General features: G+C 51.8%; 8 protein-coding genes across 8 annotated transcripts; 5 read left to right on the forward strand and 3 right to left on the reverse strand.

The window, feature by feature from the left end:
* The first annotated feature begins 399 nt into the window (after nucleotides 1-399).
* Nucleotides 400-4,410, forward strand: EDD37DRAFT_628370 (uncharacterized protein). Its single transcript, XM_062816434.1, has 5 exons — nucleotides 400-918; nucleotides 1,002-1,388; nucleotides 1,938-2,090; nucleotides 2,137-2,210; nucleotides 2,258-4,410. The coding sequence occupies exons 1-5, from the start codon at nucleotides 873-875 to the stop codon at nucleotides 3,950-3,952; spliced, it is 2,355 nt and encodes a 784-aa protein (XP_062670809.1). The 5' UTR covers nucleotides 400-872; the 3' UTR covers nucleotides 3,953-4,410.
* On the forward strand, nucleotides 4,337-5,575 carry EDD37DRAFT_370888 (peptidyl-prolyl cis-trans isomerase-like 3). The gene is made up of 3 exons (XM_062811948.1): nucleotides 4,337-4,595; nucleotides 4,644-5,389; nucleotides 5,564-5,575. Exons 1-2 carry the CDS (start codon nucleotides 4,584-4,586, stop codon nucleotides 5,154-5,156), a joined length of 525 nt encoding a protein of 174 aa, XP_062670810.1. The 5' UTR covers nucleotides 4,337-4,583; the 3' UTR covers nucleotides 5,157-5,389; nucleotides 5,564-5,575.
* Nucleotides 5,576-6,647: 1,072 nt separating this feature from the next.
* On the forward strand, nucleotides 6,648-7,950 carry EDD37DRAFT_608394 (uncharacterized protein; the record flags this gene model as incomplete). The annotated part of the gene is made up of 3 exons (XM_062815049.1): nucleotides 6,648-6,725; nucleotides 6,773-7,657; nucleotides 7,708-7,950. The coding sequence occupies 3 exons, from the start codon at nucleotides 6,648-6,650 to the stop codon at nucleotides 7,948-7,950; spliced, it is 1,206 nt and encodes a 401-aa protein (XP_062670811.1).
* An 846-nt stretch (nucleotides 7,951-8,796) lies between these two features.
* On the forward strand, nucleotides 8,797-9,265 carry EDD37DRAFT_649259 (uncharacterized protein; the record flags this gene model as incomplete). The annotated part of the gene is made up of 2 exons (XM_062818117.1): nucleotides 8,797-9,116; nucleotides 9,169-9,265. 2 exons carry the CDS (start codon nucleotides 8,797-8,799, stop codon nucleotides 9,263-9,265), a joined length of 417 nt encoding a protein of 138 aa, XP_062670812.1.
* A 119-nt stretch (nucleotides 9,266-9,384) lies between these two features.
* EDD37DRAFT_370906 (uncharacterized protein) lies at nucleotides 9,385-10,443 on the reverse strand. Its single transcript, XM_062811949.1, has one exon. It carries the CDS (start codon nucleotides 10,154-10,156, stop codon nucleotides 9,548-9,550), a length of 609 nt encoding a protein of 202 aa, XP_062670813.1. The 5' UTR covers nucleotides 10,157-10,443; the 3' UTR covers nucleotides 9,385-9,547.
* On the reverse strand, nucleotides 10,320-12,379 carry EDD37DRAFT_370957 (uncharacterized protein). Its single transcript, XM_062811950.1, has one exon. It carries the CDS (start codon nucleotides 12,048-12,050, stop codon nucleotides 10,731-10,733), a length of 1,320 nt encoding a protein of 439 aa, XP_062670814.1. The 5' UTR covers nucleotides 12,051-12,379; the 3' UTR covers nucleotides 10,320-10,730.
* Nucleotides 12,380-12,533: 154 nt separating this feature from the next.
* EDD37DRAFT_576984 (putative ammonium transporter) lies at nucleotides 12,534-14,274 on the reverse strand (the record flags this gene model as incomplete). The annotated part of the gene is made up of 3 exons (XM_062814397.1): nucleotides 12,534-12,921; nucleotides 12,970-13,799; nucleotides 13,855-14,274. The coding sequence occupies 3 exons, from the start codon at nucleotides 14,269-14,271 to the stop codon at nucleotides 12,807-12,809; spliced, it is 1,362 nt and encodes a 453-aa protein (XP_062670815.1). The 3' UTR covers nucleotides 12,534-12,806.
* A 1,031-nt stretch (nucleotides 14,275-15,305) lies between these two features.
* On the forward strand, nucleotides 15,306-17,339 carry EDD37DRAFT_370996 (amino acid/polyamine transporter I). The gene is made up of 2 exons (XM_062811952.1): nucleotides 15,306-15,895; nucleotides 16,039-17,339. Exons 1-2 carry the CDS (start codon nucleotides 15,469-15,471, stop codon nucleotides 17,175-17,177), a joined length of 1,566 nt encoding a protein of 521 aa, XP_062670816.1. The 5' UTR covers nucleotides 15,306-15,468; the 3' UTR covers nucleotides 17,178-17,339.
* The last annotated feature ends 357 nt before the right edge of the window (nucleotides 17,340-17,696 follow it).

Here is a 17,696-nt window from a genome sequence, read left to right on the forward strand (position 1 = left end):
TGTGACCTTCATTGGTGGTTGTAGGATTGAAGGGCGGCAAGAAGCCCACTCATCGCCGTCTCCAAAGCATATTGAGAAGAAGCTGCAGCGGCCGTCGGACTTGTCGACGGGCGTTTCTTTTTCAGCACCTGCATTCAATGGAAGCGCAACTGGCCGCCCCCGCGGCCTCTTCTTCGATGCTGCAGACGGAGTGGGAACTGACAGGGCTTAAGTTATAATTCCTGGCTGGGATGGCGGACATTCACCCAATCACGATCCCCAAACTTGTCGCACCGTCCCTGATTCTCTGCGAGTTAGACAAGTTAGACCCCAGTTTCTGAATCCAAGCGTCCATCTTTAATTTTTGGAAAACAGGCACTGGAGCTGCAAGCCTCCCTCCCTTCGATTTTAGGGGGGAAGGGAGAGAGGAACAAGCCCTAGCCTACTCCGTGCCTTAGTTAACGTTATTCCCGCCGACCCTTTCCCAAACATCACAATTATTCCACTTTCAGTTCACATCCACCATCCATCACCCAACATCAGGTACATTTCTTTACTCGTGCAGGCAAGCGCACACGACTCTTTCGTTGCTTGCAATACAGTCGATCTTTCCCTGTCTTTGTCCACCTCTCCACACGCGTCGCTCTTTTGAAGCAACCGAGACTGGCTCTCTGCACTCGCCTCAGTCTTTACCGCGTCCGAGTCCCTATACCTTGCCTCACCTCCGAGCCTCGTCCTGCTTCATATTCGTACCAATCGCGTACACTCTCTCGCTGCACTTAGTCTGCTCGATCGCCCAAGCTTGTAACCTTCATGCGACCTGAAACTCATCGGAACTCGTCGAGTCTGCTCGGCGAACACATAACGCGACCTTCACTTTCTCCCCGCCCTAAATGGTGCGCGCAATGACCTCCTTGAAGCCACAGCTTGTGAGAGCTGGTAAGATAACACCCCAAAATTTTCTGAATCTGTTGTATGAGATACAACATGGATTACCATATACTCACCAGTCATGCCGCCAGATACACTCGACCTACAAGCTCACGAGGCGCCGTCCGCAAAAGACCATACGAGACAGCCCGCCCATCCTCAACCTTATGGCTTTGGACCCGCTGCACCGCACCAAGCGCAGACCATAAGACAGGCTGAGCAGCAGGCATACCAGCAACAACACACAAGCCCCAGGATCTCAGAAGACCAACCCAATGGAGGACCCTCATCTGAACAACACTTCTACGACGATGCGGATGACGATCACGACGACGACCATATGGACCCACAGACTGGGATCAATGGGAATGGATACCATGGGCAGGACCTGGACGACGGAGAAGCGGGTGATTCCCATGACGAGGATATGGATGACGACCTCATGGACAAAATCTCCAGTTCACCTTCCATTGAAGATGGTAAATACCCCCTTTCCCTGCGACCCCAGCAGCGAGGCGATGCTATGGATTTGGGAGCTTCCCCGGCTTCCCAGTCAACGCCGACTCGAGGCATTTGTCATTCTTCTTCACCCTTCTCTTCTACCCCTGAGCATTTCCCTCTGCGCCCAACGCAATCGTTTTCCCCGGCAAGTCATCATGGTGAGTATACGGAGCATCACGAACACGTTGCTACCCAAGGCATCTCCGATCACGATATACGGTACAATGGCCACTTACCCGCTTCGGAGCAAGACACGGCTGCCAGCTCCCACAATATGCCCTTTTCTGAATCTCAGGAGTTTCGACGATATCTCTTGCCCGTAGAGGATCCTCTCCTGATCGATGCGGTCGAAAGCTATGAAGACGACTTGGTCGACTCGGATGACGACGAGAATGAGTGGGAAGATGAAGGGTCTTTCTTGCCAGATGCTGATGAAAGCTCCGATGATGACACCGATGAATTCCAATTTTGCTGCACCGATCGCTTCATCGATTCTGGTTGGGGAGGAGAATGCTTACGAGAAATAGAGGACATTGACTTCGAGTTTGTTTACGCTTTGCACACCTTTGTCGCGACGGTCGAAGGCCAAGCAAATGCCACGAAGGGAGACACCATGGTTTTGCTTGACGATAGTAACAGCTATTGGTGGCTCGTGCGTGTCGTCAAAGATGGTAGTATTGGTAAGTCAGTAGAGACCCATGGTCCATACAGAGCTCACACTCATAGGCTACCTACCTGCCGAACACATTGAAACGCCCACTGAGCGACTAGCTCGACTGAATAAACATCGGAACGTTGATGTACGTACCTCGTTGTTTAGTCTCCTTCTGCACTAATATCCATTCAGCTGTCAGCTTCGATGCTAGGAGACAACACGGAGAAGTCCAAGAATCCGTTGAAGAAAGCCATGCGCAGGAGGAACGCCAAGACCGTCCAATTTTCAGCGCCGACTTATTATGAGCCTTCTGAGTATGAGTATTCGGACGAGGAGGAAGAAGGTGAAGACGACACACTCGACCAGATCGGCGGCGAGAATCCTGAGGAAGGTGAAGCGAGTGAAGACCAACAAGATGGGCCTGTTACATCGACAGAAAACCAAGCGCAAGTTGAGCCCATACTAGTCAACGGCGCCCAGCGCAGCATTGGCAACGAGAGCTCGAATCATGACATGTCGTCAAGTCCTCCCAAAGCTCAACAGCCGCAAACCCAACAAGAGCAACAACTCTCCGAAGAAACTGTTCAGCGGTCGAGGAAAGGTGTGGTTAGAAATACAGATTCCTTCTTCCGAGACGACACGGTGGAGACGAAGAAGATATCCTTGACTCCAAGATTATTACGAGGGGACTCTGAGGCAAACGTGACCGCCGAACAAGGAGTGCGTGAGCGTGCGAGTCTCGAAACCATCGACAAGGCCGTGGTGGCGGACGACAAGGGCAAAGAGAAAAAGAAGGAGAAGAAGGGTATGCTCAGCGGTCTGTTCAAGCGAAAGAAGGGCGCTCCGCAAGAAGAAAATGAGAAAGTGGCCGACGATTCACGACAGTCACCGCAAAACAAGGATTCATTGGAATCTCTCACATCGAGACCCGAGGTTGGTCCAGAGCGAAAGCCGAGCAAACTACAGAAAGCACCTCCTGTCCTATCGTCGACCTCTTCACCAACGGATACACGGGCCCCGTCCAGAGATGGTCCAAAGGCTCTCCAACCGGAGGCACCTCCAGCACCCACAGGGCCCGCGCCCGCGCCGCCAACGGTACGAAAAGTCGATTCAGATACCACGCAGGCGGACGAGCCTCAAACTTCGGCGCCTACGCAGACACAGCCGGCACCTCCTGTCAATCGTTTTCCCTCGCTCACAGAAAAGAGGTCAATCTTCGCGCCCATTACCACGGCACTGAAGTCAAATTCCTCATCTGCAGCGGAGACTACTTCTCCTGTGAAAGCCATCTACTCTAAGAGGGCTAAAGAGCGATTTGCAATCGATGATAGTGGATCCGATGAAGCGGAAGAACAGGCGATGAACTCAGAAGATGTGCATCGCAACAGTGTCTCTCCTCTGGTGGAGCCAGAAGGGCAAACGACGTCGATAGAGATCGTGAGATCTGTTTCACCTCTCGAATCGACGACCAATGCTGCCAATGATAAACTCCAGGGTGGCCTCCCAGCATCAACGTTCTACCAAGAAATAACAAGGGTATCGCCTGAGCCACACGAGGGCAATCCACCTGAATCAGAAGGGACAGCCAGCACTTCGAAACCGTCGCCTTCTACCGCCACGCACACACCCTCGACTTCGAGGTCTACTCCGACATGGTCGGACGCCTCACTCCGAACCTACATGGAAAACAATCAAGACATCAAGGACCTACTCATTATCGTCCACGACAATTCAAATGTCACTCCCGTGGGTCCAGAGCACCCACTTATGCACAACCTCTTTTCAGATGAACGAACGAAACTTGTTGAAATGCAATCGCAACTTGATGACATGCTGATGAACTGGATATCCAAGAAGCATGCGAACCTTTTGTCTGGCGCTACCTGAGAGGCCTGTGGACATTGACTTGCCTGTTGCACTATACTTACATTTGTATTATTCAATTCTCGGCGTGTCAGAGCAGCTGCTCGACTTGTACTACTAGGGAGAGGACCCTTTTGTTTGATTTTCATCACGAACGACATATCTAAAGATGAATGCACGGATTGAGATACCTGGGGATCATACCTTTTGTACAGAACTCTCCAAGGGATAGGATTTCGAGACCGGACCGAGTCCCTAACGTTGAAATATCAGCGATCAAACGTAAACATGCTGGTCGGAAGGCTAGCAATTGATACCAAATCTAGTTGAGGCACTGATTCTGACGTTGTGGAATGCTCCCAAATGGCAAATGCCCTTCTGTTCTGTCTCAGTCTCGGTGGATTTGTACACACTCGCACGTGACCTTCAAACTGCGGCTCTGAACAAATACCTACAACTTTTTTGAATGAGATCAACCGACGGTAGACCTTGTCTGTTCACGACGAAGAAGGTTACCGGTCACATCGCCAGCAGCAGGCGACTCTACCCACGTGGCTCTTGCACAAAAAATCGCATCACTGGCTCCGCAGCGGCAATTCTACACTCCACGATCTGCGTCGCTTTTCGCAGTAGTCCATGGATTTAATATTGCAGCATGTCAGTCACAGTACGTACCGTATATCTCCCCTACCCTACAAGCCACTGACACATTCAGCTCCATACCACTCACGGTGACCTTAAGGTCGAGATCTTCTGCGAATCTGTGCCTAAGACGGCCGAGAATTTCCTGGCTCTATGTGCCTCAGGAGCCTATGATGGGACACCTTTCCACCGCCTCATACCTGACTTTATGATTCAAGGAGGGGATACTTCACTCTCGTCTCGCGCCACTGCTGGTAATTCAGTAACAAAGGGAGGAACATCGATCTGGGGAGAATATATCGAGGACGAAATCAAGGTTCCTGCTCTGCGGCATAGCGGACGGGGCATGGTCTCCATGGCAAACAAAGGGCCTCAAACGAACGGCAGCCAGTTTTTCATTACACTCAAGGAGGCGCCGCACCTGGATGGCAAGAACACAGTCTTTGGACGAGTCATTGACGGTGCTGAAGAGGGGTCCACTCTTGAGAAAATGGAGAGTGTTGAGGTTGACAAGAAAGATCGACCGAAGAGTGAGAAGATTGTTCTCGAACGAGTCACGATACATGCGAATCCGCTGGCCGGCTAGGAATGACAATGAGGCGATGGAGCCAACCGACGAGGTATAGTGCCATGTCGGATACTCAAGCAGGACAAGACACGATTGGTCCTTCCACAGACATACTTCCAGGCAGTTCGATTTTCAGTATTGAGCAAGACGTTAAGGCACCAAAGACATCATGCCTTCGGGGGTATACGACGCACAGAAGTGGCATCACAACGATTACGCCACAACACGCTGGGAAGCGCGTGCTAGGGCCGGTGCCAATAGCCTCGCCCTCACTGCTAAGAGCTGACGATATGCCATGGCATCGCTCTGTCAGCCATGTGCAGACATGTGCTGGGCATGAAGGAAGGCGGACATTATTATTCTTGTCAGGTTTGCCCCCGAACGCGAAGTGTCCGCCAATTCAAGCTCCGTCGACGGACTTGGGGCAAAATAAGGCGTACCTCCATCAGATCTTGGAACTGGGGCGGTTGCGATTGATTCGTCCAAGAGATCGGGGTCTTCGCCCGCAATACTGGCGAGACCACGCCGAGCGGGACAGTGCAGGATTCCTGGCTATGTTAGCTGGTGGCATGTTGATTGGCATGTGTTTCAGATAGACGAAGACGTAAACAACAGGCAAACAAGCAGGTAAAGAGGAGAACCATAAAAGATGCAAATCATGATAAAGTCCGAAACTCCCTGTTCAGCAACAATTAGGCGACAAATACTGGTTCATCCGACTAGCGCCACAGGCATTGTGAACCAGATCGACAACAAGCTGCTGAGGTGCTGACAGGCTTGCGTAATAACTTTTTAGGTTTATTGGGTGTAGGGCTGGTATGCCTGTTCCTCAAGGGCAGAGTGCTGTACTGTGACATTTTGTGGGCTATAGGCCGCAAGCATCGCAAGCCTAAAGGGCACTTTTGCAGGCATTCCAGGCGTTTTTGGTCTCCTCTTTGTTTGTCTGGGCGGGGCAGGCGATCAGCTCACTCCCAGGTGGCTCTCCAAGTCTGTCACTTGTAGCACGACACCTGCTATTGTACCTCTCCACGCCAAATTCCAATCCACTTGCGCCTTCTGCGCGCCTAGCATCATCTAGCACCTCCATCTGTCTGCACAACCCAACCTTATCACTTCAGCCTATACCGCTTACTCAGTACACACAACCTCTACTCTGACCATAGACTACTATCCTCAACTACTCATCGAACATATTACGCCCTATCGATATCAACCCGCCTGCCCTGAGGTCATTCGCTCGCATCCCTCGCCAAAAACAAACGACGTCAACAAGCCCGCTCTCTCAAGAGTCCCATTATTACCTGAACAAAGCGACGAGGGAAGGGAGCAATGAATTGGATCCCTTGCCGCATGTAACAACAAACGCCAGCAAGACGTCTCTATGGGCTTCACACCGTTGCTCAGAACAAGGCCCCCGCTATCTTTCAATTCAAGAACAGGCTGCCCGCAGCACAGGGAACCTCCCACCAGTCCTAATGGTCTCGGTATAAGATCCAGCCGTATGAGAAGATGAGCGCATTTGTGCGTGTATCTGGTCGCCCCAACACAAACTTCCTCGTCGGGTATCCAGGAATCTCTGCTACACTGGTAAGTTCGAAGGTTGGATTGCGCAATCCTTGTGCTGACACTTTTAGCCCCGTATTGAGGGGACCGTCGAGGTACGCTCCGGTGTTGGCATATCAAGTCCCGTCAACATCTCCATAGTCACTATCGCTCTCCAGCGACGCGAAAGCATCCATCCTCATGCCGACTCGGTAGCCAAGAAACATCTGGCGGCGCCCAGGAAGGAGTCCACAGAGACCGTGGGGAAAGAGATGCTACTATTCCGGTGTCCAGCCAACAGAGAATATGAAGAGATCATGTACATGGACCTACCGTTTGTGATATTCATACCCTTTGGTCGAGGAGGTCAAGAAACCGCCCGAAGAGTACCGCCCGCCAGTCTCCAACTACCGCGGAGGACGGCTGAAACGTTCTATGAAATGGTGGTGACCGTTGGGTACGGGTCTGGAGATCGCAAACAGTATGCTTTTCCAGTTCCGATTGCGCGATACGATACACTTTCGACCTTTGGTATGTACAATCGTCCCGAATCCGCAGAGCGAGTCTCCGACCACCTAGTCACGCTAGGCATATCTCTGCCGCGATGGTCGTATGGACCTCTTGATCCGGTCAGCGTTTATATCAAGTTATCACCGAACCCGGACTGGCCCAGTAAGGCACGAAAAGTCACAATCCGCAAGATCGAAATCGGGATTGATGAGGAAGTTATCTACAACCACGAAGGCGATGAGCCGCAGAGGAAAACTAAGAATATGGTCAAGAAAACGGAGAATGTCGGTGTGAAGATGCCAGAAGCAGGTTACTTTACGAACCTGGGATTGGTGTTTCCGTCAATTGATCTTCGTGATTCCGATGGTATCTTGCCTCGCGGCAAGTCGGGGTTTCCGACATATGCGGTGACTGGGTTCACGACAACGGCAGGTTTGTACAAAGTCGAGTACTACCTGACCGTCAAGGTATGTGTTGATACAAGTCACCTGCAGAGGTTTTGCTAACCATGCATTAGGCATCGATGAACGGCGCCAAAGATATTATTCTTCGTCAGCCCATTGTCGCCTCGCCGTGGGATCACCATTCATGTAAGGCCGAGATGGAAGCTATTGAACAAGCCGCTAGGGATGCTTCGCATGTCAACGCTGACAATCCGATGCTGCCACTTGCCACGATTGTACGTGCTTCGGATCCTAATGCGATGAGTTGCATTGGTGTCGCCTTGGTCGGCGCAGTAAAGAAGCCATTGATTGAATGAGACTTCGGCTATTCTATGACGAATTTTTGGCGTGGATGCTGGAACTACGACATGAAGAAGCCCCAACCGGGTCGCTCCCAGCTTTGAAGATGGGCCTCTACCCAGGAGGACCTGCAAGACTTGGAACACCATATCCCCAACTTGGATACGACTCAAGGAAGATTTGCTGGGCACCGCGCGCATATCGGCACGTAAAGAGGCTTGGATTCTCGAGCATCCAGAGAGGGGAATTTTGAAATGTATTCTTGCCCTACGCACCAGGGAGACTTCGAAGCAAGCTCAACATATGGGCAACTGTGATCGCGGAAATGTTATACCCCGTCGTTACGACAGAGAGAAGACGAGAGATTCGTAAGCCCATGAGAGCTCTCGCGATAAGTGGCACAAGTCCAGTGAGAGAGCACTTGGGCAAGATCGGTCCCAGACTCGGGACGTTTTTGTGTCTTTGTATTGGCAAGGCGTTGGATTGGATTAACGTTGCTAGGAGCGATGTCTGAGATAGCTAATGCCTGAATTTGAATTATACTCATTCACCCTGTCCGCGAGAGATGATGTCGGGACAGAACCAGCTTCTCGTCTTTGGCTTGTTGAGGCCGGATGAGAGACTGTGACTTCTACAGTATGAATGACCACCATGCAGATGATGAGTTGGAGTGAACGTGTACTGTACCGTCTGATAAGCCCTACCTACCTAGGTACCCAGGTATATTACCATTTGCGTTGGCGGGTCCCGCCAAGGCATAGGTATTCCCTACGCCAGCGATGTCTCTTTGTCTCTCCCTTCCACATACCTAGGTAACTACCTGGGCCGCCGGTAGCAAATCGTGTAAAGACACAGCTATCGCCATGGACGTGGATAAGAATGAACAGCGTGGTGGAGATGCCGAGGAGGATGAGCACGTCCAACGAATCAACATCCTCCTTGATACAATCAGGCTCAACCTGAGCAATATCGAGCGCACCTGGGGTAAGGACAGTGTCCAGTACAGATCGGCCAGCGAGGTCATGCAGGAATGTCTCGTAGAGAATGTTGCGCGGTTGAAGAAGAGCGATGTGCGGATGAAGGACGTCGGTGTGGGTGGTGATGGTGATGGTGATGGTGATGGTGATGTTGAGGCTGCGATTGAGAAGCTCATGGGGGAGTTGAGGATCTCTTCGTCAGGAGGGTGATAGCCACATGGGATACCATGCCTTCCATGAGGCTCACTTGTGCGACAGCAGGCACAGAAACTACATGCGAACACCAGGCGATGGATCTGCTGCCACGACATCCCAACATGCGTACTATCATCGAGTGGCGGATTTGCTACAGTAACATATCAATGTGCGTGGCAACGCCGGGCAGGAATAAGAGACCTGTCCAGTCCAGGGATGACAACTGGCTAGACCTCAGGTCATGCGTTTGGCAGGGTTCGATGTCAATTGCGCAAAGAGAATCTGTCTACACAACGCCTGCTCAACAGATACACGATTTTCCATGCCCTGCCTGTCGTGACTCACCTACGACAAAGATGGAGGCTCTCGAAATGATCATATGGATATCGTAACCAGTATTCGCAACAATTCCGAGACCATGACAAGAACTAACTATCTACATCTACAATTTCCCACTACCAGTCCCTTCACCCTCCTCGGCCAGAACATACCTCACGAATCTCTCAAGCTTGACGTCAAGAACCCTCGCCGCGTCCACCAGCTCGCTCTTTGCGCCCTCATACCCAGCCACAAGACCACTGGGACGAAACCATATGACCTTGACGCCACCCTCGGGCTCTTCCACGAGATACAATTCTACCGGCACCGAGAGGCCAGCGTCAAGATCGTGTCGGAGCATGGTTATTGCAACCAATGGGTTTCCCAAGACGTACTTTATGGCGCGGAGGTTCTTGGTCGCGCCGGTGTCGGGGTCTTTGATGGCCGAGGTGGGAGGGGTGTAAAACCGAAGCCAGTTGCCGTGATTGAATTCCGTGAAGTACATGAAGCCATGCGGACCGAGTTTGGGTGTGATGGAGGCTTCGAAGAAGGATTTGTCTGTAGGACGAGTGGCTGGATTTGGAGTTGATGAGGTTTGCTGCAAGGGTTTGTCCTCTTTTGGTCCGTTCTGGATGGAGGATCGGATGCGAGATTCTGCGGACTCGAAGGATATGTGGGAATGGTAGATGAGGCGGTCGAGGGTTACAGCTTGAATTTGGGTTATTAAGGGCATGGTTAGGTGAGGCGCTGTTGTTTTTGGATTGGTTTGGGTCTGCGTGTGAGAGGTTCAGCTGTGGTAGGAAGGATCTGGTTCGACCATGAGCCGGCGAGGATGGCTTGTTCCGAAATGATGCTAATTCTGCTTGAGATTCGTCTTAAATAGGCGGAATAAACATATGTCCTGGCTGATGAGGTGTACGGGTCCAGCAAGTTGTACTTGATACAAGGACCTGCAGAGAGGCGAACACTTGGTAGGGAACGATGATGTGCAGTCCAAAACTGTGGTTGAGCAAAAAGCCCGTCTGGTGCATATATCGTAGATTAAGACTCCATTCACCACTCGTGCAACATCTGTCACGTCTGAGATGACGTGACAGTTGCGATCAGTAATCCGGGGAGAAGAGGGGGAAGACTGATGTTCTGGCGAATTCCCGCAGCCGAAATCTGCCAGGCATGTTCATGATTATCTTATAGATGCAGGTCGAAGGATGAGGTCCAGTCCAAGAGAGTATGATTAGTAGATAGATGAGTTGGTAGGTCGTTCTCCTGGTGATGTGGCTCCCAGACAGTGCTGCTGCTGAAACCATTCAAGTGTTGGCGTCGATACGGTCTTCACTATCGCCAACCTCGCCAGGAAAGAACGCTTGCCTCAGCGGACTCGATGTTGTCGGAGAATTAGGTAGCTCCTTGATCGGGGACGTTGAGACACGTTTGAGAGGTTGCGTGTTGAGAATGAGATGGGCTGAAGAAGGTCGCTTTCCGTTAATTGACAGGCCTAGGCCGGGACGACGAGTTGTCGTGTCCAGCAGTTTCGCAACACTGGGTGTGTCGGAAAGAAGAGTTTCTTCTTGGGCATAAGCTTTGCCTGGGGAGACTGGTGATGCTTCTGGCTTTGTCTCTAGATTGACATGTTGGTGCTCGAGGTATAGACGTTCTTCGTGCTCTGCGTCTGCACGCTGCTGAAAGTCCTTCAAGGTAAGTCGTTCGCGCTTTGATGGCGACTCCGCTGGTGTCTGGACTGGAGCTTCGTGCATCTCTGCGGATGGCCTCCTTCTGGAGGAGGCATTCTTGAGTTGGTCGATGACTTGATCGACGAGGCCTTTCTCGGAGAAACGCGAGTTGCTCTCTGGAGTCGAAGGGCGAGATGAGTCTGTAGTAGAGCCAGTCTGTTGGAGTTGGTTGAACAGTATGGCGAAGAGACCGCTGTTTCGACGGGAGTCGATTGAAGATGAGGAGGATGGCCTGCTAGCATCAGCTTGGACAGGCTGGGTGTGCTTTGCTGCTCTGTTGCGTGGGCTGGAGAAAGCTGCCTCCGAACCGGAGTCGCTCCACATGTCGTTCATTTCGTCTTCATCAGCAAGTCGGTGGAGACTGGAACGAGACAAAGGGGTCCCATTAGCGCCAGCCGGCACGAGCGGCGAGATGCTTTTTGCTGCTCTGCTGCTTGGCCAGGAGTTGGCTGCGTCTGAATTTGTGTCGCTCCACATGTCGGCCATTTCTTCTTCATCCGCATGCCGGTTGAGATACCTTTGTACGGTTCTGACATTCCGGTAGCCATCGTCGAGTTTCAGGGCTTCTTGGAAACATTGCCAAGCACTGCTACGGTCCCGCGTCAGGTCGGCGAGGAAACCTCGGACGAACCAGCACTTTGCCTGTAGAAGTCTGCTGACAGGATACTTGTGCGACATGCACAGATCTTCGGCCTCGTCGAGAGCAGCTCTTCCCCGTGTACACATGTCCTCTGCTCGTTCGACATCGCAACGGCTAGTAGAGAAGAGGAAGTGTGCCCGATTCAGAAGGACATTGGCGTGAAGTTCGACGGCGAGAAGCCCGCCTTTGTAGAGGTCCAGCTCATCATCTGACATTGTATCCGTCACGGAGCCATCCTGTGTGCCATAAGTAGACATTGTGTTTAATACTGGGAGGTGGATCGGCACGGCGGTGGTGGGAGTGGCTTGGCTGTGAGCTTACATCGGCCTCAATACATACTTGGACGGCGCTGTTGTTATCAATTGTGGCAAGAAGGGAGGACTTACTCCGGGTGCAGGTAGGAAGTGGCATTTTGGGACGATGAGCGACATTGTGAAACCGGAAACAGAAGATGAACAAAGGAATGAAAGACCTTACCATGTTCTCATTGTCAAATTCACCACTTCTATCTGGACGATTGTGTATGAGCATAGCGAGGCATAGATCAGGCGAGGCAGGTCAGAATTGGTTGTGAACAAGGGACTGGGTGTCATCAAGAAGATATGGGCACACTGGGCACTTGTTGATCGTTCATTTAATGGTAATGATGGTCGCGCACGTGACATTGATATATGTAGTCGATTAGGTAATCTATCACGTGGACGAGGCATTTCCAGCCTTCAAGTCAAGATGTCTATCCACGGTTCTCAACATGCAATGCGCCTCTCCAATCCCTCGAAAAATGCCCATGTTGCTTTTGGGATGCATCAAAGCCACCGTTGAGACTGCCGCATGCACATGTGTCTGGTGTCTCAAGCTTGCCGTTCTATGTCTAACTCAATCCATGCAAAGGCAGTTCTTTTCTTCCCACCGCCAGCATCTTCCGGTTAATATGCACATTTTGTGTTTGAGCTTTTCTCTCAGTACTCACCTCATGGCGTACGAAGAGTATCGGTCGCCGGATGGGAGAATACTCAATCGAGAGCAATATGTCCTCCTTCCAGAGGCTTATAATCTTCTTCACCTGCCCATTGCGCCTCATAGAGACTCTCGTCCATTTGGGACGCGTCCATGCCGATATTGACATCCCTAATCCAGTTAGCAGATAACAATGACACGAGGCAGATCTCAACTCACTTGTCCTCTGCCAGAAATTCGAGCCCCGGAATACAATCGATCAGAGCGATGATCACGTATGAACCAACAAAGGACCAGGTAAATCCAATGAGTGCCTCCACAATTTGTAACCCAAGTTGTCGGATATTGCCATCAAAGAATACTCCGCCAGCGACCTCAGCTCCTCCGTACCCTGCGACTGCCTTCTGCGCAAAGAGTCCAGTACATATCGTACCGAGGAAGCCACCGACGCAGTGGGTGGCGAAGGTGTCTCCATTATCAACCCACTTCCATTTTCGAGCGAAGTCTGTGAACTTGATCCGCAGAGCCTGGCGGCACACCACTGCACCAAGGACACCAAACAACAAGGACGTGGGAAGGTCGATGAAGCCAGCTGCCGGAGTAATCATGACGAGGCCGGCAATAGCCCCCATGAAGATGCTGTCCAGAGACCATTTGCCAGTCTCATAATAAGTAATCAAAGCCCACGTCACTGAACCAGCCGACGCGCACAGATTCGTCACGCAAAGAGCCATCACAGATTGGAATGTGAGGCTGAGAGTGGTGCCAGCATCAAAAGCCAACCATGATCCCCAAATGATAATCATTGCGAGGACTTGGCACATCGAGTTGTGTGGACGATGCAGCTTCAGATGGGAAGGCGTACGGTTTGGTGAAGTCCGCGACCGTGCAATTGGATACGACAGGTACAAGCTCAGCGCCGAAGCTGTTGCACCGCTGCATATATGGACAGGTGTGCCACCAGCAAAGTCCAGAACTCCCAACTCGCCCAGAAAACCGCCACCCCAGACCATGTGAGCTAGAGGACAGTAGATGAGAGTTGCCCAAACCTATGGTAGCAACATTAGCTCCAATTGCGCATCGAAGTCCAGTACGGAGACATACAAAGATGAACGGTATCAATGGAAGGATCCGACCACGCTCGCAAGCTCCTCCCACACTAATGGCACAGACTGTCGCCAGGAAGACCAGTTGGAACTCACTGAACAGTAGAGCTGGAATGGTCCCTACCGGATTGGCAAGAACTCCTCGGTGAAAGGCATAAGTGAGGTCCCCAATCACCCCTCCTGGTCCATCTCCGTATGCAAGAGCATATCCCCAAATGAACCATTGGATGGAACAAACACAGACTGTCAACACGGATGGGATGAAAGACGCAAGACCACTTCGTCTGGTCGAATATCCAGAATAGCCGAGGCCGACAGCTGGAATGATGGTCCAGCAGAATACCGTGCAACAGAGAACGAAGACAGTGTCGGTCTTATCGCAGGCCTCCCAGGCCTTCTGCACGTCCGATATCATGGCGCAGAGCTTGCTTTACGAAGGAGATTGAAGCTACACCAAGGCTGTGGTCAGAAAAGTGGTACTGTCTGACTGCGGGAGCTCTTCACCTTGAGATACATATACTTATTAGTCGTTATCTATGCGGAGTTGTTCGCAAAAACGTTATAGCGTGGGTCCCTGCAACTCGAAATCGCACCAGCTTTGTCAGTATAACTCAACTGATCTCGTCTCAACAAAGCAACTACTTGATGTTGCTGGAGAGTGGTATGCTCCCGGTCAGACAGTGCCACTTCATGATTCTGAGAAGCAAGGCTCTGATGAGGCTTGTGATTGTGTCCTTATCAGAGGTACCCAGGTCAATGTTCGGCCTCGGCCTCGGCAGCTACAAACATTGGCCCTTGGCTTATCGTTTCACAACAATTGGATGCGGACGCCCCAAAACGTCGTCAATCAATCCATTGTGGCACATCACCCACTATCTCATACCATGCCTGATATAGTATGCAGATGCACCCTTGGATCCAAGCCTTTGGATTTGGGGTACCTGCATCGATTGACACATGGCTTTTGGTCAGAGCAATTCGCATGACCTAGGCAGGGGGGCAACGGGATCCGAGACCAACTTGATCGCCCAAGGTCAATTTGATCAAGCGTGCCAGCTACGTTCGGGGCTCGAACCTTGGCAAAGGAGGGCAGATGCCGTGTGCTGATCACCACCAAAGGACAAGGCCGCCCTCCCAAGACCCAGCCGGCAATCACAATTGGCTGCTGATAAGTTCCCCAGACCAACTGATAGGACTAACGCCTTCTCGTCTGGCGTGGTTTGATAACCAATCTCGACTAGTCCGTAAAAGGGCAAAATATCACCAATGCGCGAATGAAGAATCATTCACGGCCACGGCATCCTGCCTGATGGTGAGCAGTCCAACCAGCGCATGGCAAGTCCATGCGGACACTCGCTCTGCCGCTACGTTCCAAGCCTCCGAGTCGTGCTTCATTTTCCTCATGGATCCACCTTCACCTCCTACAATACCATTCTTAGCTTGGAGGTGAGGAAGCCTCATACTTAAAAAAAGACCCGAAGGCCATTTCTGAAGAGTGACTTCTTCTACTATTCAGCTCAGACGCCAGAGGTGATCCTCACTCTTGTCCTTGCACCTTAAGCCTCAACTCTCGCATTTCTGCGCAGACCAATTCGCCAGTTTACACCGAACCATGGTTGCCGACGCAGAGAAAGCGACTCCGGGGCAAGCGCCGGTGGTCGAAGAGGGACGCAGAAGAAGCTCCGTCGTAGCCGGGACCGTCGACGATGTCCATATACTCACCGAGCTGGGCTACAAGCCTGAGCTGAGTCGCAATCGATCGATGTTGACTCTCTTGTTTCAATCACTCGCCATTGCTGCGATCCCGTATGGAGAGGGTGGTCCGTTGATCAGTGCTATTTATGGCGGTGGTCCTCTTGCTATATTCGTCGGCTGGATCGTCGTGCTTGTCCTTGACGAGTGCATTGCGCTTTCCCTCGGCGAACTCGCTTCGAAATATCCTACATCGGCTGGTCCTTATTACTGGTCTTTCCAACTCGCGTCGAAAGGCAAAATCGTGCTGTCGTTTATCACGGGATGGACATGGCTAATTGGCAACTGTAAGGCTCTCTTCAATCATCATCGCCACGGCAGAGGTTGGCGGAAGAGGTACCTTCTCGAGAACAAGAAATGTCACAGTCTCCTTGGCAACTGTCTTCAGAACCCACGCTTTGTATCCAGTACTGATGTTATGGCTTCCTAGGGACTATCACGTTGTCGGTGAACTTCGGTATGGCCTCATTGATTGCCGGTACCGTGGCGATGTACCACCCAGACTGGGTAGCCAAAGATTGGGAGCTACTCCTTATCTTCTATGCGATCTGTCTGGTCAGTTTGGTGATCTGCGCGACAATGAACAGAATCCTGCCAATGGTCGACACTGTATGCGCCGGTTGGACAGCCTTGAGCATCGTAATCATCCTCATTGCGCTCTCGGTGAAAGCGGACGCCGGTAGACACAGCGCTTCCTATGCTCTTGGCCACTACGATAAATCCTTTTCCGGATGGGGTGGCTTCACATTCTTCATCGGCCTGTTGCCAGCTGCGTACACTTTCTCTGCCATAGGGATGATCTCGGCTATGGCAGAGGAATGCGCAGACCCTGCGGTCAAAGTCCCCAAAGCCATCAGTCTTTGCGTTCCTGTCGGTGGATTTGCAGGACTTTTCTTCATCATCCCGATATGCGTAACCCTGCCTCCTCTGGAAGACATCGTCGCTGCACCTTATGGCCAGGCACTGCCTTACATCTTCTATCGCGTCATGGGCACTCCTGGGGGCGGACTCGGTCTGATGTTTCTGGTGTTGGGGGTGACGGCATTCTGCAGTATCAGCATAACTGTCGCCGCGTCGCGCTGCACATGGGCGTTTGCAAGAGACGACGCCATTCCATTGTCTCGACTATGGTCGAAGGTCAACACTGGGCTCGGGGTGCCCCTGTATGCGCTTATCCTTACAACGGTAGTGCAGATGCTTCTAGGTCTCATATACTTGGGCTCGTCAGCTGCCTTCACGGCCTTCGTGTCTGTCGGTGTGATGGCGCTGGCGGTAAGCTACGCGATCCCCATCGCAATCAGCCTTATTCACAAAAGACGTGAAGTGTCGACTGCGCGATGGAATTGTGGGCCCGTTATCGGACCGATCGTCAACGGCGTTGCCCTTTGCTGGATCACATTTGAAGTGGTCCTGTTCAGCATGCCAACTGCGCTGCCCGTGACACAAGTTACCATGAACTACGCCAGTGTTGTGTTTGTCGGTTTCGGCGTCATCTCAGCTATTTGGTATGCGGTGTATGCAAGAAAAGCGTACAAGGGACCGCCCGAGTCGGACGGTATTGCTGCTTGATCCTGTCCTCTGCAAGTATCTTCCTTTGTTTGGCTCAATTTCAGTCCGACCACAGCACGACGGTCCGACGAAGTCGTGCCTCATTTCGAGTTCTCGCGATCGCTGGTGGGATTGTTGGTCACGATCCTAGACTACAGGCAGGTTCCTACCGCCAAAGAGCTTGTATATCGTTACACTATATGTATTAGTTGGACTTCAAATACCACCTGTTCTGTCGGAACCTTCTACCAAGCATGTACCCCGGAGAAGCCCTCCACATGATTTTGAGATCCGAAATGCACAACAGATTGCGACATATGAGCATGCGTCGATTGACGACAGATCTAGCACGAGCGAAACATGTGCGACGGTAGGTAATTCCGCTGAGCGATGGCGCTATGCCGTGGGAGCAGGTTTCCAGATAAAGTGGCACAGTCTGAGTTTTGAGACGAAAGTGGTGACGTTGAGCCGTGCCGGCTCGCAGGGATAAGGCTGTCGCCCCCTAATGTCCCGCCCCGGAGAACTCTATTTTCGTCAGCC

Source organism: Exophiala viscosa (assembly GCF_022695815.1).
Source record: "Exophiala viscosa unplaced genomic scaffold EDD37scaffold_4, whole genome shotgun sequence".
In the NCBI taxonomy this organism is placed as follows: Eukaryota; Fungi; Ascomycota; class Eurotiomycetes; order Chaetothyriales; family Herpotrichiellaceae; genus Exophiala; species Exophiala viscosa.